At 37.9% G+C, this 24,971-nt stretch overlaps 1 protein-coding gene across 1 annotated transcript in view; it reads left to right on the top strand.

Moving 5' to 3' along the window:
• LOC126284023 (protein takeout-like) overlaps positions 1–24,737 on the top strand; it is a 76,003-nt gene extending 51,266 nt beyond the window's left edge. The window contains exons 3-5 of the mRNA XM_049982573.1: positions 2,425–2,572; positions 2,789–2,928; positions 24,122–24,737. Of these exons, the coding sequence (XP_049838530.1) occupies positions 2,425–2,572; positions 2,789–2,928; positions 24,122–24,423 (590 nt within the window). The 3' untranslated portion in view covers positions 24,424–24,737. The remainder of the gene's footprint in view (positions 1–2,424; positions 2,573–2,788; positions 2,929–24,121) is intronic.
• Positions 24,738–24,971: the final 234 nt, after the last annotated feature.

Genomic DNA, 24,971 nt, shown 5'->3' with positions numbered 1-24,971 from the left:
TGCAGGATGGAGGTTTTGTGTGGTTTGGAAGTTCACTGCCGCAGTTTTTTCAGAATTTATGATGAGCTTACTGGTCCTGAGCCAGCGCATTAAGGAATGCATAAATGATGTTGCAGGCTCCTGCAGATTTTTCTCATTCTGTGATTTAATTAGAATATTAGTGTCATCTGCAAAGAGCACAGTGGTTCCACCATGTATTGTACTAGCCAAGTCATTTATATACAGCAGAAATAGGGCAGGCCTCGTAACTGGTCCGTGAGGGAGTCCATACTTGATTTTTTCCTCATCACTGTAAGAATTAGAATTTTTTGTGTTTCATTATATTTGTGTTTTATTTCTGTAGTCTGCTGACAATTAGTGAAGTACAACTGGAGCCACATTTCAGACTGGCCTCTAGATCCATAATTACTTAATTTATGCAAGAGAATTCCATGATCAATAACATCAAAGGCTTTACTTAGATACAGAAATATCCCAGATAAATGTTGCTTACTATCCATTGCTTTTAATGCTTTATTTAAGAAGACAAAATTTGCTCTCTGAGTTGACTTTCCATCTCTGAACCCATGTTGGGAGTCACTTATCAGCCTCTCTTTATTTAAGAAAACTGTTAACCTTCTAAGGAACATTTTTTTCCATAATTTTGCTTTGGCCTGACAATATTGAAACCAGCCTATAATTATCAATATCACTTTTTGCACCCTTCTTATGCAAAGGTGTAAATTTTGCATTTTTTAGATTATTTGGAAATACACCACTCTCTAGAGATGAATTTACTATGTCTGTTAATGGTTCCACAATAAATGTTGCGCTAATTTTGCTAATAGCATCTGGTAACTTATCAACAACCGCTGAATATTTATTAGGAAATTCCTTTAGGATTCTTGACAAATCCTCAGGTGTTGCTGGATACATGAATAATGTGTTTGGATGAATTTTTTGATCTGAGTGACTGGCTGGCTGTTTGACAAGGCTTTTATTTATTAACTGCTGTGCTAGATTAGAGAAATAATTGTTGAAAGCACTTGCCACATATTTGGGGGCAGTTAGTTTCTTTTTATTCAAAATCTGCTTTATATTACTGTGATTAACTGGCCTGGTGCCCATTTCTTTTTTTATAACTTGCCAGGTTGCTTCAGTTTTATTTTGTCATTTTTTTAAATAACTCAGTATTCTTATGTATCTTTTGAAATATGTAATAAAGTTAGAATTAGTATTTTGCTTGGAGTACTCATGCAAACACCTTTTATTTTGACATCCCTTTTGTAATCCACTTGTTTGTTTCTTGAGTAGAATTAAAGTTATTTTCTTGGGTAAAGCCATTTAAAAAAATGTTTGAATGTAGCCATAAACTTACCAATTTCTCACTTGTGTCATTACAGTCATATACATCTTTCCAATTTCCACCTTTAAGGAGAGAACAGAAATATTCCACAGTTTTTGTATTGAAATTCCTTACAGTGTGTTGTATTATACTGGGAATTGAGTGTCCTGAAATATTCATGGCAAGAATTTGAGCATTGTGATCGCTAAACCCCATGTTTACAACTTGTATGTTACAGGCATATTTGTATGTATTTATCAAGATCTGTCCAATAACAGATGCAGAAGTTGGTGTTTCTCGAGTTGGTTCAGTTACCATTGCACTGACATTGAACGAAAGTAGTAGATTTATAATGTCATCTCTGAATTTATTGGATTTCAAGAAATCAATATTAAAGTCACCACATATAATTATATTTTTCTTGGGAGAGTGAATTTCTTCCAAGAGGTCCTCCATGCAACTGTAAAACACTTTTTTGTCCCAATCTGGTGACTTGTATACACAAATAATAACTGTATTTTGCCTTAGTAGTTCAGCTATAAAGAGTTCTGTATCTTTTTCACAGGACAGTTAATGGTGTGTAGTTACACTTTTGAATTCAATATTTTCTCTAACATATACACTGGTACCACCAGACTCGATATTTTCCTACAAAACATGCTTGCAAGTTTGAACTGAAGAATGTACATTTGCTCTAACGTATCTTGTTTGAGCCTGTGTTCTGTAAAGTGTAGTACAGAAATATCATTTAGTCATTTAACATTATTTCTATTTCATTTAGTTTATTTGAGAGTGATTGAAATTTTGATGCAGTAATTTAAAATTAGGTACAGGGAGTAAATCATTTCTTGCTTGACCACTTACCTCACTATTTGAGCAAGTGTGCTTAGTAGGAAAAAATCCTCATGTTTTTCAGGAATGGCAGCCATGGTGTTTGATGTATGGCTTTCTGGTTCACAATATGTGGGTTCCTGCCTTTCTTCTATTTAAATGTTCCCAATTTCCACTTTTTTTTCGTCCTTTTTTCACCCATCTGCCCATTAATGACTACCTTGTTGTTGCATTTGATGGCTTGAAATTTAACCTATGATATGTTTTAGGGCTTCCAGCATTTGGAGTCTACTCAATAGATCCACTGAAGGTAACACAAATGTTGATTGATCAGGGAGATGGACCAGTTAATATCAAATTGGATTTCACTGATCAGACATTCACAGGATTTGGAGACATCACTGTGAAAGATATAAAGTAAGTGAACACTGAGAAAGTAAGACTTTTTACAGCTCAACAAAGTGTCATATAATTATGTTTATAATGTTTCAATCTGTGTGTGGGTGGAGGGGGGGGGGGGGGGGGGGAAGCATGAGGGGGTTACACACTTGTATGTATGGACATACATACATTGTCAGTGTTGTACAGCTTGAATTGTTACATAAAATAATTCTAAATCTTTTTTCTCCCCAGGGTTAATCTGGACCCAGACAACTTCCATATTGATGCTAAGGTATCAATTCCCAATTTGGACCTAAAAGGAAAATATCAAATTGATGGGAAAGTCCTTGTGCTACCAATACAAGGGAAAGGAAACAGTGACCTCACATTAAGTAAGTTTGGATATTTATCAGTCACAAAGCCAATTCAAAAGCATCAGTGATTTCATCACACATTTTTTCTAAAGAATTCACATTCTTATAATATTAGTATTAGAGCTTTCAATGTTCTCTGTGGTTTCATTCTTCCATTACATATTTCTACACAAAAATACATTAGCTAACAATAATGATAACACACATAATAAGTGCACCTGATATGCTACATAACATACTGCCCTCATTTTAAGTTCAAGAATGTAGACACATGATGATGGCTTTGAAACAGAGGATGACACGCGTAAAGCTGAAATACTAAACACCTTTTTTGAAAGCTGTTTCACAGAGGAAGACCGCACTGCAGTTCCTTCTCTAAATCGTCGCTCAAATCAAAAAATGGCTGACATTGAAATAAGTGTCCAAGGAATAGAAAAGCAACTGAAATCACTCAACAGAGGAAAGTCCACTGGACCTGACGGAATACCAGTTCGATTCTAGACAGAGTACGCGAAAGAACTTGACCCCCTTCTAACAGCCATGTACCACAAGTCTCTAGAGGAACGGAAGGTTCCAAATGATTGGAAAAGAGCACAGGTAGTCCCAGTCTTCAAAAAGGGTCGTCGAGCAGATGCGCAAAACTATAGACCTATATCTCTGACGACGATCTGTTGTAGAATTTTAGAACATGTTTTTTGCTCAAGTATCATGTCGTTTTTGGAAACCCAGAATCTACTCTGTAGGAATCAACATGGATTCCGGAAACAGCGAACGTGTGAGACCCAACTCGCTTTATTTGTTCATGAGACCCAGAAATTATTAGATACAGGCTCCCAGGTAGATGCTATTTTCCTAGACTTCCAGAAGGTGTTCGATACAGTTCCGCACTGTCGCCTGATAAACAAAGTAAGAGCTTACGGAATATCAGACCAGCTGTGTGGCTGGATTGAAAAGTTTTTAGCAAACAGAACACAGCATGTTGTTATCAATGGAGAGACGTCTACAGACGTTAAAGTAACCTCTGGCGTGCCACAGGGGAGTGTTATGGGACCATTGCTTTTCACAATATATATAAATGACCTAGTAGATAGTGTCGGAAGTTCCATGCGGCTTTTCGCGGATGATGCTGTAGTATACAGAGAAGTTGCAGCATTAGAAAATTGTAGTGAAATGCAGGAAGATCTGCAGTGGATAGGCACTTGGTGTAGGGAGTGGCAACTGACCCTTAACATAGACAAATGTAATTATTGCAAATACATAGAAAGAAGGATCCTTTATTGTATGATTATATGATAGCAGAACAAACACTGGTAGCAGTTACTTCTGTTAAATATCTGGGAGTATGCGTGTGGAATGATTTGAAATGGAATGATCATATAAAATTAGTGGTTGGTAAGGCGGGTACCAGGTTGAGATTCATTGGGAGAGTCCTTAGAAAATGTAGTTCATCAACAAAGGAGGTGGTTTATGAAACACTCGTCCGACCTATACTTGAGTATTGCTCATCAGTGTGGGATCCGTACCAGATCGGGTTGACTCAGGAGATAGAGAAGATACAAAGAAGAGCGGCGCATTTCGTCACAGGGTTATTTGGTAACCGTGATAGCATTACGGAGATGTTTAGCAAACTCAAGTGGCAGACTCTGCAAGAGAGGTGCTCTGCATTGCGGTGTAGCTTGCTTGCCAGGTTTCGAGATGGTGCATTTCTGGATGAGGTATCGAATATATTGCTTCCCCCTACTTACCCCTCCCGAGGAGATCACGAATGTAAAATTAGAGAGATTCGAGCGCGCATGGAGGCTTTCAGACAGTCGTTCTTCCCACGAACCATACGCGACTGGAACAGAAAAGGGAGGTAATGACAGTGGCACGTAAAGTGCCCTCCGCCACACACCGTTGGGTGGCTTGCGGAGTATGAATGTAGATGTAGATGTGTTCATCCTGGCAATCTGGGCACATCTCATCAGCCATGAGTCATGCAAAAATGTCTGGGGTTCTAGTATTTGACTAGCAAGGGCTTTTTTTTTTTTTTTTTTTTTAACCTGGCAGGTGTGGCTAACAGTCCTGCCACAACTTTTCACCTAAACATTTGGCAACATAAAAGGGATACTGCATTATGTTGTTATCCTGTATGAAGTAAATCATGCACAGGTTCTTGATTATTTTGTCTCTATTCATTTTTTGTCTTACTGTTTAGAAATGGTCAAAAGAAAGTGTTTGTTTAATGTTGACCTGCAACAAGAATACAAATTTTTGAAACCGTGTAATCACAGTAACAATGAAGGACTTTATTGCACACTATGGACTGGAGAATTTTCTGTTGCATGTAAAAAAAGAGAGATTTATTATTTATTTTATTTATCCATGTATTAACAATAAATATGGTATGGTTGTCGTCCAAATACACATGTAAATTGATGGGAAACCATTTCAAGGAAATGGAACATGCAAATATGTAAATAAAAAAGTATATACAAAACAATTGTCATAGAGTAGATGATGATTTTAAAGTGATTTATTACATAAAATTTTTAAAGCAAAAAACTTTGAATGCCTAGACCACAATTTTCCTATAACAATTAAAGTACGATAATTAGTTTTGATTGCTATCTGCAACCATCTTCATCCTTCAAAATGTGAAAAGGTGGCGAATAAGCATTGTAAAGCATTGTTAGGTGTAGTCATGCAATAACGTGCATTCATAAATAACAAAACAATAACAGTACATAGTTTAAAAAGATCACCACAAGCAAGCCAAGTTGTAAACCATAATCTACTGCAGTATTTTCCTATTATCCTGCACTTGTACACATTTCATAAAGACAACTACTTCATATGCCATGCAGGATCATTCTTGTGTAAGCCAGACTATGGAACAGCTGACAGTTTTTGAAACCATTGCACATCTGTTCTCACAATAATATCTTTCTTTCTTTCTTTTACTACCATCATCATCCCACATTGTGCGCAGGGTTGGCAGGAACAAGGATGGAGTTGGCATGGTCAGTTTTAAGGGGTGGCTGGATGCCCTTCCTGCCGCCATCCCATACCCCCCGGGATGGAATTACTGTACCCCAGCTGTCCGCATCCAGCGTAAATCGTGAAATAGTGTGCATGCATTTTAAATGTCTGCAAGTCATGTAACTGAGGCGGGACATGGGGACCAGTCCAGTATCCACCTAGTAGGATGTGGAAAACCGCCTAAAAACCACATCCAGGCTGGCCGGCACACCAGCTGTCATCGTTAATCTGCTGGGCGGATTCGATCGGGGCCGGCGCACCTACCTGAGTCCAGGAAACAGCGTGTTAGCGCTCTTGGCTACCCTGGCGGGTTGTTCTCACAATAATATCTGCTATTCTATTGCAAGTAACACACATTTGATCCAACTTTTACTCAAGCAGCTGTACATTTTCCTATATTAGTGTCATCCTGCGAGATTACAGTATACAACCTGGCTTGCTCACAGTGAGGATTTTAAACTAAGTACTTTTACTGTTTTGGTATTTAAAAATGCATGTTATTGCATGACTACAGCTAATGATGCTTTCCTATGCTTATTCAACACACTTTCACATTTTGGACGATCTGAAGGTGGTTGCAGATAGCAACCGAAACTTGTTATCATAATTTAATTGTGATAGGAAAATTGTGGTCTAGCCATTAAAAGTATGTTTTTACTTTAAGAAATTTTTATTTCATAAAATAATACAAGCTCATACAATACATAGTAACACAGAATAATACAAGATCATACAGCACAGAGCAACAGAGAATAACACAAAATCATAGAATACATAGTAACACAAGTTTAGATACATGTTTGCTTGTGGTATTATAATTGCACAGTCTGTTTCCCATAGGGCTTTGCTTTTGTCCTCCCTAGACAGAAAGTCCTTATATACACTACAATAATTAATGATATTATGAAAAGATGGTTGCTACTCACCGTATAGTGGAGATGCTGAGTCACAGATAGGCATAACAAAAAGACTGTCAGAAAGTGAGCTTTTGGCCAACAAGGCCTTCTTCAAAATTAGACAAAAAACACACACACATACACACAGCAAATGCAATTCACACACACATAACCACAGTCTCTGGCAGCTGAAGAGATTTTACATCATGCAACAGCTGTCCATTAGATATGCAAATACAGCAAAAGAATAATCACACTTGGAACTCACAGAACAAAGAAAGATAAGCCAAAAAATAATGAGAAATGTTAAACACCAATATCACAAAGATGTAATTCTAATTATAGAAACAAATAGCAAGAAAACAAGTTCAAGGGTTTACCACAAAATATTTAGCAGACAACTACAAAGATATGACCCTTCAACATTAATGCTAAAGGATAACAGTAATAAGATGGCCATAGCAATAGAAAGAAAACAAAGAAATTTTAGCAGAAACATTTAACAAATTACTAAATTGCCAAGACTGCCCAGAATTACTTCAAATACACACAGATACCCTATTAAAATAACAGCAGAAAATATAAACCCACTCACAATCCATGATGTCTACAATTCTCCGAAAAAGCTCAAAACTACAATGCAAGTGAGAAGATCAAACATCTGTGCAAGTTTGGAAATATGCAGCAGACCGAATGTGATATCATTACACCCAAGCAGAGAGAAAATCTGGAACAAAGAAGAACTTTCAAAACAATGAACTACAGCTATAATTTATCCATTAAACAAAAAAGAGAGAGAAATCAAATTCAGACAACTATGGAGGAATTTTCTTTTGGATATCACATATTAAGTAATGTCATGAATTCTATACAATTGTTGTAAAGATTCACTTGAACTTGAACTAGGAGAATACCAAGTAGGATTTAGACTGTGTAGAAAATGCCCAGAACAGACAATTACCTTGAAGCTGGTGATGAATTACTACAAAAGAAGGAAAAACAGCAAGTCAACTTTTCTAGACCTCCAAAAAGCTCGTGATTGATCTTCAATGATGAAGATACTCTAAGAAACACCGAATGTAAAGTAAAGTTCAGAGGTGAAATATCTGAGCCATTTATTATTAAAACAGGGTTAAGATTGGGAGGGGGTTTATCACCATTCCTTTTCAACTCAGTTTTGGAGTATGTGACGAGAGAATACAATGGTACAACGAAAATCCTAAAAACGTAAGGATTGGAACCAAGAAAGATCAAATAAACTTAAACTGCTTGGGATTTGCAGGTGACCTAGAGTTAGTAGCTAAAACATTTAACAAGCCAGGAGTCAAATAACAAGCCTAGAAAATATTGCACAAAAGATAGGACTACAGATATCATTAAAATGACTGAGATAGTGGTAGCAAATTCACTAATAATCAACCATATAATAGTAAATAACAGGAAAGTAAAAACAGTGAAGTAATTTAAATACTTAGGAGAAATTATGACCTACAACTTGAACAAGAAAACTGTGTGGCAAGAAAGAACTAACAAAATGATACAAGCTCAAACATTTACATGGTCAAACATACTACAAAAATGTCTAGCTATCAAAACTAAATTAAAACATTACAAGATAGTAGTTTAATCTGAAGTGGCTTATGGAAGTCAAACTCATTTCAAAGTCACCCAGAAAAACAGAATTGATAAAATCCTAAAAGTATAGAGTGGAATAGCTACAACATGCATAAATAAGAAATGTCAAATAGATGGACAATGGTGGATAGTGTCAAATGAAGTGGTGTACAGTGAACTGGAGGACATTACATATACTACACAGAAAAGAAGGATCTCTTTTTTGATCACATTATGAGGACACCATATTACCAAGAAAAATTATAGAGAAACTTTGGAACATGAAGCAATAAGTAAGATGGATGAAGGAAATCAGGAAGGATGTGAAAGTGCTATAATTAACCCGGGAAGCTTTGCAAAACAAAACCGAAAATTTAAAGAAAATGAAAAACGTAAAAATAAGATATTAATGAAAAATAGACAAGCAACAAACAATAAAATGGGTATTTTCAGATGAGGAACAACAAAAAAGATCAGAATGAATGAAAAGATACTGAAAAGTTCAAAATAAAACTTATTGAAGAAGATTCCGAGAAAATGAATGACTGAAGAGGTCCAATGAGGCTATAAAACCAGAAGGAGAAGGAGAAGAAGAAGAAGAAGAAGAAAAGGTTTTCAGACCAAAGACAGTATTTTAAGTTCTGCATTAATACCGGGTGATCAAAAAGTCAGTATTAATTTGAAAACTGAATAAATCACGGAATAATGTAGCTAGAGAGGTACAAATTGACACACATGCTTGGAATGACATGGAGTTTTATTAGAACCAAAAAAATACAAAAGTTCAAAAAATGTCCGACAGATGGTGCTCCATCCGATCAGAATAGCAATAATTAGCACAACAAAGTAAGACAAAGCAAAAATGGTATTCTTTACTGGAAATGCTCAATATGTCCACCATCATTCCTCAACAGTAGCTGTAGTCGAGGAATAATGTTGTGAACAGCACTGTAAAGCATATCCAGAGTTATGGTGAGACATTGGCGTCAGACGTCTTTCAGCATCCCTAGATATGTCCGTCAATCATGATACACTTGCGCCTTCAAGTACCTCCAGAGCCTATAACCGCACGGACTGAGGTCTGGGGACCTGGGAGGCCAAGCATGATGAAAGTGTCAGCTGAGCACACGATCATCACCAAACAACGCGCAGAAGAGATCATTCATGCATCTAGCAATATCGGGTTGAGCGCCATCCTGCATAAACATCGTACGTTCCAGCAGGTGTCTATCAGCCAGTCTTGGGATGATGTGATGCTGTAACATATCGGCGTACCTCTCACCCATCTCGGTAGCAGTTACAAAACCAGAATCACGCATTTCCTTGAAGAAAAAAGGCTCGATAATGGTAGACATGGTAAATCCAACCCATTCTGTGATGTTCTTGCGGTGCAGTGGAGTTTCCACGACAGTTCTAGGATTTTCGGTAGCCCAAATTCTGCAGTGGTGTGCGTTGACAGACCCTCAGAGTATGAAATGAGCTTCATCAGTCCTCAACATGTTTCTCAACCAATTGTCATCTTCCGCCATCTTTTGAAATGCCCACACCGCAAATGCCCTCCGCTTCACTAAATCACCAGGTAACAGTTCATGATGCTGATGGATTTTGTACAGATAGCATCAGAGGGTACGCCTAAGTGCCAACCAAACAGTAGTGAATGGAATGCCGGTGCGAAGTGCAACTGCATGAGCGCTGACTTCGCCGTGTATAGACGAACCCACTACAGCCTCCATTTCTTCCTGAACTGTCTCAGCAGCATTACGCCTTGTGCTTGGTCGGCCACTACGGGGTCTATTGTCTAAACAACCCATGGCTTCGAACTTTGAAATCATTCTCACCACAGCTGCATTTGTCAACGGATCTTTACCCGTTCAGATCCCCTTCCTATGGCGATAGGATCATAATGCTGAACTAGCACATTCCCCATTCTGATAATACAGCTTCAGTAAAAGCACCTCTTCAGGTAATGTCAACATGCTGCGACTGGTGGCGCATCTGATTCTCTCTCTCATTACAGCTCCTTTTATACATGATTGTCATGCGCAGTCACTGACGTTTTGCTGTCCAGCGCCATCTGTCTGTCATTTTGTGAACGTGTTTTTTTTCCTTTTTTTTTAAAAAAAAAAAACCTGTTATTCCAAGCATGTGTGTCAATTTTATCTACATTATTCTGTGGTTTGTTAAGTTTTCAAATTTATACTGACTTTTTGATCACCCAGTATAAACATTATCAGAAAATGTTTATTTGTCTACATAGTCATTTAACAAGTAGAAACACTGTTCAAGTTGACATTTTTTAAATTCTGCTTTAAATCTGTTTTCATCTTCTAACTTTTTGATGTTGACTAGCAGTCTGTTGCAAAGTTGTATACCTATATGTTTCACATGCCTTTGAGTGTTTGTTCTTTTTGTTCACTGAGTATAGAGCGCTGTGCTATTTCAGGTACTGAAGTTATGGAAGACAGCATTTGTTTGAAAACTGTAAGATGGGCACTGGCACATAAGACACATTTTTATGTGTGTATGTAATGAAGGTGTTGTTAGTATTTTAAACTTTTTTGAATATGGGTTTCCAGTGTGCCTGTGGGTGACAGTATTGTTATTCACATATCCCTATTAAAGATCATGTGAAAACATCTAAACATAGGAATCCCTAGTAATGCCGCTGCTTCACCAAATGTCAGATTTATTTAAAGCCAAAGATGGTAATAATGCAGATCTGGAGTGCACTGCTAAAGAGGCTGCATTTTCATACCACACAGCTAGACACAAACACCATTTGGTTGGTGAAAAATGTGCCTGAATAAATAAAGATAATGCTTCAGTAAACTGCTTTGACTAATTTCAAAAACATGTCATGTGCTGGATCCAAAAAAAAAAAATATGGTAAGCCCAATCATAGATTAGTCCTAAAATTGTGCAGTTGAAGTAACGGATAGCACATGCTCTCTCAACTTCGCTCATGGAGCAAGGTGCTGTACAATTTGCAAGTAAACACTACTACTCGGGTTTATGTAGTGACACCATTTGCCCATTTTCATTATCCAACTGTCAAGTTTTACAACAGCACAATCTAGTCTAGGGTAAGTGTTCTGGACACAGATTTCATGGTAGAGGAGTTTCAGTATGAAATTGTACATCATCACATGCAAAGAGGCATCAAGCATGACTGCAATAAGGTATCTGTGTCAGGTAAATGCTGCCAAGATACCAGTTATTAATATTACATAAGTTGGGTGCTAGACAGTAAGCAGTTGTACTCCAGTCACCATTCCAGTTCTGTTTTCTCAGTCCATTCTAGAGTTTTCCTGCTGTAAAAGCTTACTGCAGTTGGTCTAAAAAACATGACTAATTTCTTCATTATAGGCACAAAGGTCTGGATGATTCACAGAAAGAGAATGCATAGACCACATTTCATCGTGGATGTGTAACGTATATTGTAATGACTGCCAGTCTCAGGAGTTATGTAAGATGTTTGCATGATTGTGATAGGAAGTTCCCTCATCACAACAAGGAAATACGGAAAGCAATACTCCACCATAAGATCATATTCAGCTATATGAAATTTAACAGGCAACAGTGTGATTCTATCTGCAAGGTCTTCTATGTAGCCTGTGACTTATCTTTGCTGTGACCAAAATTCTGTTTCTAAATCTCTTAAATTTCCACATTCTTTCCATCATGTTTTAACTGCAATTGATTGAGCCATTACCATTGCATTGCTTCCAGAATCACTTGACTTTAGTATTTTTTTTTACTTTTAAAAACAAATATAATATATCAGTGGATTTGCTCTGCACATCAACTTATATATAGCATACACTGAAGGGAAAAAGAAACTGGTACAGGCGCACATAATCAAATAAAGAGATATGTAAACAGGCAGATATGGCACTGCGGTTGGCAATGTCTATATCAGGCAACAAGTGTCTGGCACAATTGTTAGATTAGTTACTGCTGCTACAATGGCAGATTATCAAGATTTGAGTGAGTTTGAACATGGTGTTATAGTTGGCGCATGAGCAGTGGGCCACAGCATCTCTGAGTGTATATTATGAATTACTTGAATGTAGGAATCTGGTAAAACATCAAATCACTGTAGCCAGAAACACATCCGCAAAGAAGTGACCAAAGACAATGTGAATCATTCAGTGTGACAGAAGTGCAACCATTCCACAAATTGCTGTACATTTCAATACTGGTCCATCAACAAGTGTCAGCATGCAAACCATTTAACGAAACATCACTGACATCTGCAAGTAAGAGTCAACGGAATATCAGACCAGCTGTGTGGCTGGATTGAAGAGTTTTTAGCAAACAGAACACAGCATGTTGTTATCAATGGAGAGACGTCTACAGACGTTAAGGTAACCTCTGACGTGCCACAGGGGAGTGTTATAGGACCATTGCTTTTCACAATAAATATAAATGACCTAGTAGATAGTGTCGGAAGATCCATGCGGCTTTTTGTGGATGATGCTGTAGTATACAGAGAAGTTGCAGCATTAGAAAATTGTATCAAAATTCAGGAAGATCTACAGTGGATAGGAACTTGGTGTAGGGAGTGGCAACTGACCCTTAACATAGATAAATGTAATGTATTGCGAATACATAGAAAGAAGGCTTCTTTATTGTATGATTATATGATAGCGGAACAAACACTGGTAGCAGTTACTTCTGTAAAATATCTGAGAGTATGCGTGCGGAACGATTTGAAGTGGAATGATCACATAAAATTAATTGTTGGTAAGGCGGGTACCAGGTTGAGATTCATTGGGAGAGTTCTTAGAAAATTTAGTCCATCAACAAAGGAGGTGGTTTACAAAACACTCGTTCAACCTATACTTGAGTATTGCTCATCAGTGTGGGAACCATACCAGATCGGGTTGACGGAGGAGATAGAGAAGATCCAAAGAAGAGCGGCGCGTTTCATCACAAGGTTATTTGGTAAGTGTGATAGTGTTACGGAGATGTTTAGCAAACTCAAGTGACAGACTCTGCAAGAGAGGCGCTCTGCATTGCGGTGTAGCTTGCTTGCCAGGTTTCGACATGCTGCGTTTCTGGATGAGGTATTGAATATATTGCTTCCCCCTACTTACCCCTCCTGAGGAGATCACGAATGTAAAATTAGAGAGATTCGAGCATGCACGGAGGCTTTCCGACAGTCGTTCTTCCCGCGTACCATACGTGACTGGAACAGAAAAGGGAGGTAATGACAGTGGCACGTAAAGTGCCCTCCGCCACACACCATTGGGTGGCTTGCGGAGTATAAATGTAGATGTAAATGTAGATATGGGCTTTCGGAGACAAAGGTCCACTTGTGTACCCTTGATGACTGCATGACACAAAGCTTTACACTGCACCAGGACTTGTCAACAACAACACTGAGCTGCCGGTGACTGGAAATGTGTTGCCTGCTCAGACAAGTCTCATTTCAAATTGTATTGAGTGGAAGGACGTGTACAGGTATGGTGACAACCTCGTGAATCCATTGGCCCTGCATGTCAGCAGAGGACTGTTCAAGCTGGTGGAGGCTCTGTAATGGTGTGGGGTATGTGCAGTTGCAGTGATATGGGACCCCAGATACATCTAGATATGACTCGGACAGCTGACACATATGTAAGCATCCTGTCTGACTACTTGCATCCATTGAAGTCCATTCTGCATTCCGAAGGACTTGGGCAATTCCAGCAGGACAATGTGACACCCCACACATCCAGAACTGCTCCGGGAACACTCTTCTGTGTTTAAACACTTCTGCTGGCCATCAAACTCCTCACACATGCACATTATTGAGCATAGCTGGGATGCCTGGCAATGTGCTATTCAGACGAGGTCTCCACCCCCTCGTACTCTTAAGGATTTATGGACAGCCCTGCAGGCTCATGGTGTCAGTTCCCTCCAGCACTACTTCAGACATTAGTTGATTCTGTACCATGCCAGGTTGCGGCACTTCTGTGTGCTAACAGGCGCCCTACGCAATATTAATCAGGTGTACCAGTTTCTTTGGCTCTTCAGTGTAATTACCTATTTTCATGTGTACTTTTCAAAGCGTGTCACAGCAAATAATGTTTTATTCTGTATTTACTTCTTTGCGACATTCTGTACCTTTGGAGGCTCATCTTCTTGATTTCTAGGAGTTGGATGGTCACTTTGAATCCCCATTTAGCTGCAAAATGCACTAAAGAAATCAAAAGTAACGCTGTTACATGTGTAGTGACTTTTCTTCTGTCCAGAACTCGGATATTTGTCTGTAATTTTACATGTTTAGCAGCCACCTCTTTCTTCCAACAAAGCAAATGTTTTAAAAGTGTCTAAAGATTAAGATTTAATTTCTGTTTTCTTCATTTCTGTGTCTCTCTGCCTATTCCAGTTGTACCTGTTTCAACAATCAGTGTATGTACAATTCTCCCCTTCTTCAAATTTTGAAAAATCATTCAAAATTCAAAGACAAAGATTTGATAGAATCTTAGTATTTCATCTTAACACCCTTTCTGCCTAAGTTAAATTGTAAATGTCTTCTGATGTCATGTCTTGATAGACATTAGTGAAACCACATCCTTGATTAAGCATTAATAAGGACACACCAGGGGGGGGGGGGGGGGGGGAGGATTGTTGAAGTGGTCTGAATGAAATTAACTTTTAAATTAAATGTTTAAAGTTACTGTGCAATACACAAGAATATATGATTTTATGACATTTATTTATGAACATCGAGGTCTATTTGACCATCATTTCTGTCATGTGGTAACATATATGTGGGACACTTTTTTACCTACAACTCAGTATTACATAATAGAGAACTAAATTGAATATATAAACAATTTGAGTTAGAAAGGAATTCTATTTAATGAATATTTAAGCAGAGGCCACAGGAGCAGAGCTAGTGGAAGCACAAGTGATGGCACACCAAGACCTGAAATATCTTTCCTTCTTTTCTACCATCCTTCACTTATTTCCTCCTGTTTTCAACTTTTGTCCACATGCTACAGAAATTGCTTTAAACATTCTTGTAACTGAAGAGTTAATGCTTCAGTTATATGATAACGACCTGTCAGAGGCAATACATACATTTACAGACCACGTTATGCTCTATACTAATAAAGATTCACAACAGAAAATTATTTTACAAACTATACAGGCTCCAGGAAATGAAAGATTCATATTTTATCAAAAGTGATACTGGAAATGAACTGGAGGCATTTACAAACATTGTGCTATGCGATGATGGTGATAAATCCTCTGAAGCTGCAGAAATGTGTGACTTTGTAACACCATTCATAAAATATCGAAGAAAATGCTTTTCTTCTATTTGTTTTTAAAAAGTGTTGAGAAAGAATGACTCAACAAAGTAGTTGTTTTCAATTTATCCTTAACAATGACGTCATTAATATCAGTTTCAAACACAAAGAATTCAGTAAAGATCATAGTTATAAGAAAGCAGTGATACTAACTTACAGCTGCAGTAAGTACAACAATTGGAGCTTTCTCATCATTCAGAATTTTACTGGCTACATCAGCGTTGCTCAGCACCACCTTCTTAAGATTTTTCATTTCTGACACAAAGTTTCTTATGCTGAACCATGTTCTGTTCTAGCATAGTCTTCTGCAATGAAATAAGCTATGCTTCATTCAGTCTTCCATTAAGTAATTAGACCTAAAGAGCACCCTAACCAGTCACCCAGTCATACAGCCAAAGTATTCATATAACTTGTACCCCTGAGAACATTTCCAAGTATCCAGCCAATGAAGTAAAATTTGGCATCTGTCTTACAAATGATTGAGCCTAGTTTTAATTTCATTTCACATCCTAACAAACTGTTACACCCAAGTATTTGTAGAGTTGACAAATACTAATTGTGATTGATTGATATTGTTATCATAGAATACTAGGTTTTTTGCATTTTGTGAAGTGGAAGTTTTACATTTCTGAACATTTAAAACAAACAAGTTGACAGCTTCTGCACCATTTTGAAATTTTATCAAGATCTGACTGAATATTTATGCAATTTTTTTCAGATAGTTCTTCAATTTAGGTAACTGAAAAAAAAGGAGAGAGAGAGAGAGAGAGAGAGAGAGAGAGATAAGCCTGAAGTTACTACTAATATTGACTATCAGATCATTAACAATACTTAGCAAAGGACCCAACACACCTCTCTGAGGTACAAATGAAGTTATTTCTATATGTGTCAATGACTCCTCTCTCAAGTCAGTATGCTGCATCCTCCACACAAAAAAGATTTTCAATTCTGTAACAAATTGTGTTTTATAATGCATATAAGCACATTTTCATGAATAAGCATTAGTGTGGTAGTGAGTCAAAAGTTTTTGGAAGTCCGAAAATAATAAACCTGTCCAACTGCCTTGGTCTACGGCTTTCAGGATGTCATGTGAACAAAATGGGTGTTGGATTTCATCTGACCAATGTTTCTGAAATCTCTGCAGGTTGGCATGGTGGGGATCATTCTGTTCCAAATACCTCATTATGCTTCAGCTCAGAATATATTTTAAGATTTTTCAATAGATGGATGGCAGTCATATTGACTGATAGTTTTGTGTGACTTTGATACCCTATCTGTAGATGGGTGCAACCTGTGATATTTTTCCTAATGAATTAATTATATTTATCTGATTAATATTCTATGAAAGCAATGTATCCTATATTTTCTCCTACAAGACACTTAGCAATTTGTGGAATTTGAACCATGATTGGTTTGCAGTTGGTTTATCCTATCATAGAGTGTATAACTCTATTGTTTTACAAAATGGGTGATAATGATGTACAATTAAAACTGTGTGTCAATATAATTTTTTTTAATTTGTACTATTTTAAAAATACAAAAACTTTAGAATTTTATAACTTATTTGAATTGAATGTGTTCACTTGATTTTATATTTACATCTACATACCAGTTCATACTCTGCAAACCACTTTGAAGTACATGCAGAGGGTACATTGTGAAGTACCCTATGGTATGGTTTCTTCCCATTCCAATTGGGTACGGGATGAATGACTTTTTTGTGACAGAATGCATGCTCACGCATCTCTAAATGCCACAGAGATAGTAACAGCAATTGGTGCAGTTCCAAAATAGGGTTGGAAAATGATTATTGTAACTTATTGATGGAAACCACAAACAGTTGACCTTACAGTTATATCACCCCTGTTGACAGTCAGTGAACTCATAAAAATTTTAAGACAACTTTTAGACAATAATGGTTGAATGTTGGTGTATGCTATGCATTTATAAAGATTTGTTACATATTTTTTCTTGAAATTGTGCATTTTGAGTGCTGTACGCCATAGCTTTGACTTGAGCCAATAAATTGTCAAGGAAAGCAATAGCTACCAATCTGTTGCAACATTATTAGGTGAATGTGGAAAAGATTTTGTTGAATAATGCAATATGGTCTACAGCTCGTGGTCTTGCAGTAGCGTTCTTGCTTCCTGTGCATGGGGTCCCTGGTTCAATTCCTAGCAGGGTCAGGGATTTTCCCTGCCTCGAGATGACTGGGTGTTGTTGTGCCATCTTCATCATCATCATTCATCACCATTATGGTTGGAGGAAACATTCCACATGGGAAAAATATATCTAAAAACAAAGATGTGACTTACCAAACAAAAGCGCTGGTAGGTTGATAGACACACAAACAAACACAAACATACACACAAAATTCAAGCTTTCGCAACCAATAGTTCCCTTTACAAATGTCTGCTTGTGTCTGTGTATGTGCGGATGGATATGTGTGTGTGTCCTTTTTCCCCCTAAGGTAAGTCTTTCCGCTCCCGATATTGGAGTGACTCTTTACCCTCTCCCTTAAAACCCACATCCTTTCGCTTTCCCTCTCCTTCCCTCTTTCCTGAAGAAGCAACCGTTGGTTGCGAAAGCTTGAATTTTGTGTGTATGTTTGTGTTTGTTTGTGTGTCTATCGACCTGCCAGTGCTTTTGTTTGGTAAGTCACATCATCTTTGTTTTTATATATAAAAAAACAGGAAATCTGCAATTATGGCTTATCAGCTCACGATTAGAATTACTGTGAAATCTGGCTTTTTTTGAAACTTTGTAATCCTACAGATTCACAGATTGAAACTAAGTGAAATAGTGCCATTGAAGCTACTACCCTCACAGATAAAGCAGTTTAAGGTATCTCTTGTATCCCATATATCAATGATTTACCTATTCACTTTAAGCAACTTCTATTCCCATTCAAGTTTTCTTTCACAATAACAATACATACCCCCCATCCCATGATCCATGGACCTTCCCGTTGGTGGGGAGGCTTGCGTGACTCAGCGAAACAGATAGCTGTACCATACATGCAAGCACAATGGAGGGGTATCTGTTGAGAGGCCAGACAAATGTGTGGTTCCTGAAGTGGCGCAGCAGCCTTTTCAGTAGTTGCAGGGGCAACAGTCTGGATGATTGACTGATCTGGCCTTGTAACACTTACCAAAACAGCCTTGCTGTGCTGGTACTGTGAACAGCTGAAAGCAAGCAGAAACTACAGCCGTAATTTTTCCCGAGGGAATGCAGCTTTACTGTATGGTTAAATGATGATGGTGTCCTCTTCGGTAAAACATGCCGGAGGTAAAATAGTCCCCCATATGGATCTACGGGCGGGGACTACTCAGGAGGATGTTGTTATCAGGAGGAAGAAAACTGGCTGGTGTTCTATGGATCGGAGTGTGGAGTGTCAGATCCCTTAATCGGGCAGGTTAGAAAATTTAAAAAGGGAAATGGATAGGTTAAAGTTAGATATAGTAGGAATCAGTGAAGTTTGGTGGCAGGAGGAACAAGACTTCTGGTCAGACGAATACAAGGTTATAAGTAAAAAATCAAACAGGGGTAATGCAGGAGTAGGTTTAATAATGAACAGGAAAATAGGAATGCAGGTAAGCTGCTATAAATAGCATAGTGAAAACATTATTGTGGCCAAGATAGATACAAAGCCCAAGCCTACCACAAGTTTATATGCCAACTAGCTCCACAGATGATGAAGAGATTGATTAAATGTATGATGAGATAAAAGAAATTATTCAGATAGTGAAGGGAGACGAAAATTTAATAGTCATGGGTGACTGGAACTCAGTAGTAGGAAAAGGAAGAGAAGGGAACGTAGTAAGTGAATATGGAATGGGGGTAAGGAATGAAAGAGGAAGCCACCTGGTAGAATTTTGCACAGAGCATAACTTAAATCATAGCTAACACTAGTTTCAAGAATCATGAAAAAAGGTTGTATACATGGAAGATGCCTGGAGTTACTGGAAGGTCTCAGATAGATTATATAATGGTAAGACAGAGATTCAGGAACCAGGTTTCAAATTGTAAGACATTTCCAGGGGCAGATGTGGACTCTGACCACAATCTATTGGTTATGAGCTGTAGATTAAAACTGAAGAAACTGCAAAAAGGTGGGAATTTTAGGAGATGGGGCCTGGATAAACTGAAAGAACCAGAGGTTGTAGAGAGCTTCAAGGAGAGCATTAGGGAACAAGTGACAAGAATGGAGGAAAGAAATACGGTAGAAGAAGAATGGGTAGCTTTGAGAGATGAAATAGTGAAGGTAGAAGAGGATCAAGTAGGTAAAAAGACGAGGGCTAATAGAAATCCTTGGGTAACACAAGAGATATTAAATTTAATTGATGAAAGGAGAAAATACAAAAATGCAGTAAATGAAGCAAGCAAAAAGGAATACAAATGTCTCAAAAATGATATCGACAGGAAGTGCAAAATGGCTAAGCAGGGATGGCTAGAGGGCAGATGTAGATGTGGAGGCTTATCTTACTAGGGGTAAGATAGATTATGCCTACAGGAAAATTAAAGAGAGCTTTGGAGAAAAGAGAACCACTTGCATGAATATCAAGAGCTCACATGGGAACCCAGTTCTAAGCAAAGAAGGGAAAGAAGAAAGTTGGAAGGAGTATATAGAAGGTCTATACAAGGGCAATGTTCTTGAAGAGAATATTATAGATAGCGAAGAGAATGTAGATGAAGATGAAATAGGAGATATGATACTGCATGAAGAGCTCACAGAGCACTGAAAGACCTAAGTCAAAACAAGGCCCCAGGAGTAGACAACATTCCATTAGAACTACTGACAGCCTTGGGAGAGCCAGGCCTAACAAAACTCTACCATCTAGTGAGCAATATGTATGAGACAGGTGAAATACCCTCAGACTTCAAGAAGAATATAATAATTCTAATCCCAAAGAAAGCAGGTGTTGACAGATGTGAAAATTACTGAACTATCAGCTTAATAAGCCATACTAACATTCTTTACAGACAAATGCAAAAACTGGTAGAAGCCGACCTCGAGGAAGGTCAGTTTGGATTCCGCAGAAATATTGGAACACGTGAGGCAATACTGACTCTACGACTTATCTTAGAAAATAGATTAAGGAAAGGCAAACCTATGTTTCTAGCATTTGTAGACTTAGAGAAGGCTTTTGACAATGTTGATTGGAATACTCTCTTTCAAATTCTGAAAGCAGCAGGGGTAAATTACGGGAAGCGAAAGGCTATTTACAATTTGTGCAGAACCAGATGGCAGTTATAAGAGTCAAGGGGCATGAAAGGGAAGCTGTGGTTGGGAAGGGCACGAGATAGGGTTGTAGCCTATCCCCAATGTTATTCAATCTGTATATTGAGCAAGCAGTAAAGGAAACAAAAGAAAAACTCAGAGTAAGAATTAAAATCCATGGAAAAGAAATAAAAATTTTGAGGTTCACCGATGACATCATAATTCTATCAGAGACAGCAAAGGACCTGGAAGAGCTGCTGAATGGAATGGACAGTGTCTTGAAAGGAGGATATAAGATGAACATCAACAAAAACAAAATGAGGATAGTGGAATGTAGTCGAATTAAATCAGGCAAAGCCGCAGAAATTAGATTAGGAAATGAGACACTTAAAGTAGTAAATGAGTTTTGCTATTTGGGGAGCAAAATAACTGATGATGGTCGAAGTAGAGAGGACTTAAAATGTAGACTGGCAATGGCAAGGAAAGCGTTTCTGAAGAAGAGAAATTTGTTAACATTGAGCATAGATTTAAGTGTCAGGAAGTTGTTTCTGAAAGTATTTGCATGGAGTGTAGCCACGTATGGAAGTGAAACATTGATGATAAATAGTTTAGACAAGAAGAGAATAGAAGCTTTCAAAATGTGGTGCTACAGAAGAATGCTGAAGATTAGATGGGTAGATCACATAACTAATGAGGAGGTATTAATAGAATTGGAGATAAGAGAAATTTGTGGCACAACTTGACTAGAAGATGGGATCGGTTGGTAGGGCATATTCTGAGGCATCAAGGGATCACCAATTTAGTATTGGAGGGCAGTGTGGAGGGTAAAAATTGTAGAGGGATACCAAGAGATGAATACACTAAGCAGATTCAGAAGGATGTAGGTTGCAGTAGGTACAGGGAGATGAAGAAGCTTGCACAGGATTGAGTAGCATGGAGAGTTGCATCAAACAAGCCTCTGGACTGAAGACCACAACAACAAACAACAATAAACAAGGCTCAGGTCAAAGAGAGGAGCGGAGGTGATGGACAGGCAAGGGAAAAGTACATAAAAGGGGGAAGAAGGACATAGACAGAGAGGGGCGGGAGGGAGGGGGGAGTGAATGCACAGAGAAGGGAAGGGAAGGAGGAGGAGGAGGAGATGGACAAAGAGGGGTGTTGGAAGAGAGGGGCAGAGAGAGAGGGCAGATGTTTAGGAGGTACATCCAATTCCCATACAAATTTAGCAGCTGCGAAGTATTGCCAGGTTCACTGGTTAAACATAAGATCAAAAGACATTTACTATACCAGCCAAAGCTGCAAGTAATTCAAAAATTTTATGATAGAAATAACAAATAAGATTGTGCAAAGACAAAAAATCACCTGCAGCAGATTGACGAGTGGCACATTCTACCCAAACGCAATATTATTACACTTAGCCTCTCACGGCCATCATCAGAAACATGAATTGATTTTACAGTAAACAAATACAGTGGTGACCAAGCAAAATGAATCCCTGTGAATGATCTCATGACAGCTGCACATTCACTATCAAGTGGTTCATCATGTCATCATGAAATATCATGATGAAAACTCACAATAAGCCAACTGGAGCACCCTTGCTCCCAGGTGCAAAAATATTGCGGTCACCTAATACATTGTTACTTGGATAAGCCAACAGGTTGAACCGGGCGGGGTGGCCAAGTGGTCCTAGACACTACAGTCTGGAACCGCGCAACTGCTATGGTCGCAGGTTAGAATCCTGCCTCGGGCATGGATGTGTGTGGTGTCCTTAGGTTAGTTAGGTTTAAGTAGTTATAAATTATAGGGGAATGATGACCTCAGAAGTTAAGTCTCATAGTGCTCAGAGCCATTTGAACCATTTTTTGAGCCAACAAGTTGGGACAACAAATACTTTATCTTATGTGTGAGCATAGGCAATCATGGCAGTCACCATCTTCAACATATTCTTGCAATGAATCAAACTATACAGCTTTGAGAAAATAAAAATAACCTGCTTATTTAAGAAATAGATGTCATAAACATAGTGAGACACTATGTGTAAAATTCCCTGGGGATAAGCTGAATAACAGCTGACTAGTACACTAATTAAGCAGTTCAGTTCAACATGTTCCTGCAGAGTGTCTCTGTGAACAAATATATTCACCAAGTAATTTCTCTTAGTCACCGTAAAAGGCACTTTCAGCCCTGAAACACTAAGAGTGGGTAGCAGTTCTTTATTTTTCATTTTTCTTCTTTTTCTATATTTTCCTATGCCAAGCAATGACAACTTTTTCTATTTTCTATGTTATCTTTATTATCAAGATTTTGCTCCTTCAAAGTTAATCAATCACTGGAAACATCATAAGTTCTCTACACAGTTGTGAACAGTTTGCAAATATAAGTTGCAGTAATTTACTCGAACAGAAATTCCGAGATGAACTATCAACAATATGGAGAGAATAAATTGCTACTAGCTGCACAGAGGAGCTGCTTAATCACAGACAGGCACAATGAAGGTGAATATTTTGGTTTTTGGACAGAAGTCCTTTTCTGAAGTAGGTAACACACACACATTCTCATAAGCACAGTTTACATGCTCACGTGCCCTGTCTCCAGGCATCTGGAGACAGAGGTCATGAGCATGTGAGTTTTCTGCTTCTGAAAAAGGACTTCGTCTGAAAACCAAAATATTTCTAACATTCTTTTTCATTGTGCTTGTCTGCACCTCAACATCTCTTCTATATGGTGAGCAGGGATCTATCCTTCCAATATCTTTGTAGCTTACTCAATTTACATGTAACAATAAGACTTGCAAATATTCTGAATATTTGAAAGAATGAAATAAATATGAAGACACAGCTCACCATACCTTATGGAAGGTGCCGAGCTGTGGATGAGTATAAAAACAAGAACGTCACAAAAAGAACACACACACACACACACACACACACACACACACACACAGAGAGAGAGAGAGAGAGAGAGAGAGAGAGAGAGAGAGAGAGAGAGAGAGAGAGAGAGCAAATTTCCTTTTAAAACGGTATGTTTCAGTAACATAATGTAATAAGATAAGAGATGAACATTTTTATGAATACTATTCCACAAAAAGGAGTATTTTTATTGTTGGGTGTTCAAAATGTGCATATTAATGCTGTAACTCCTCTTTTGATTTTCAGAGGATGTAATCTGCGATGTAGCCATGACAGGAGAACCGGTGGAAAAGTCTGGTGAAAAGTACGTCAACATCAAAGACTTCAAGATTAATTTTGAAACCAGCCGCCTTTATCTTACTTTTGAAAATCTTTTCAATGGTGATAAAGCGTTAGGGGACAACATGAACAATTTCATCAATGAGAACTGGGATGTAATCTTAAAAGAACTGAAACCAGGCATATCTGATGTTCTTGGAGCCATTTTCCAGGATATATCAAATAGAATATTTTCAAAGGTTCCCTATGACAAAATCTTCCTGCCTTAAAAATTCTTCTGCTGTTATTCATTCTACAAATCTAGACAAACTGGTGCTGCACCTTTGCTGATATAAAAAGACAGAGTTCCGCTATTGTGAAATTTATTCTATAAAGAGGCATCTGATCATTGTGCATGATTTGAATATTACTAGTCAAATAGAGCATCATTTTGTAACCTTACTATGTATGCATCATGTAACACAAAAGAACAATGTATTACAAATACTTACTACAGTGTAATGACCTATGTAATCCAAGTAAGAGATGTGAGTTAATGAATGAATGAAAAGCAACAAATAAATAAATAAGCTGTATAATACAATTCTTGGTATTCGATGTAGTTCATTTTTGTCAGCTGCCCATCATTCATGCATAGACATTGCCTCAAGTTAAAAATCGTCCTCACTGTAGCAACTTTACTCATCCTAGAATGCTAAATTCGTTCCCAATCCAGTTTCCAGTCTTCATTTGCATTTCCACACACTTGAATACCTTGGGTTCCATCTGAAAATGTGTCATTCTGTGCTGAAGATTAAACACCTTGTATGGAGTATCA

Source organism: Schistocerca gregaria, chromosome 8 (assembly GCF_023897955.1).
Source record: "Schistocerca gregaria isolate iqSchGreg1 chromosome 8, iqSchGreg1.2, whole genome shotgun sequence".
In the NCBI taxonomy this organism is placed as follows: domain Eukaryota; kingdom Metazoa; phylum Arthropoda; class Insecta; order Orthoptera; family Acrididae; genus Schistocerca; species Schistocerca gregaria.
The sequence above is the reverse complement of the archived record's forward strand: the minus strand, read 5'-3'. Positions and strand labels throughout refer to the sequence as shown.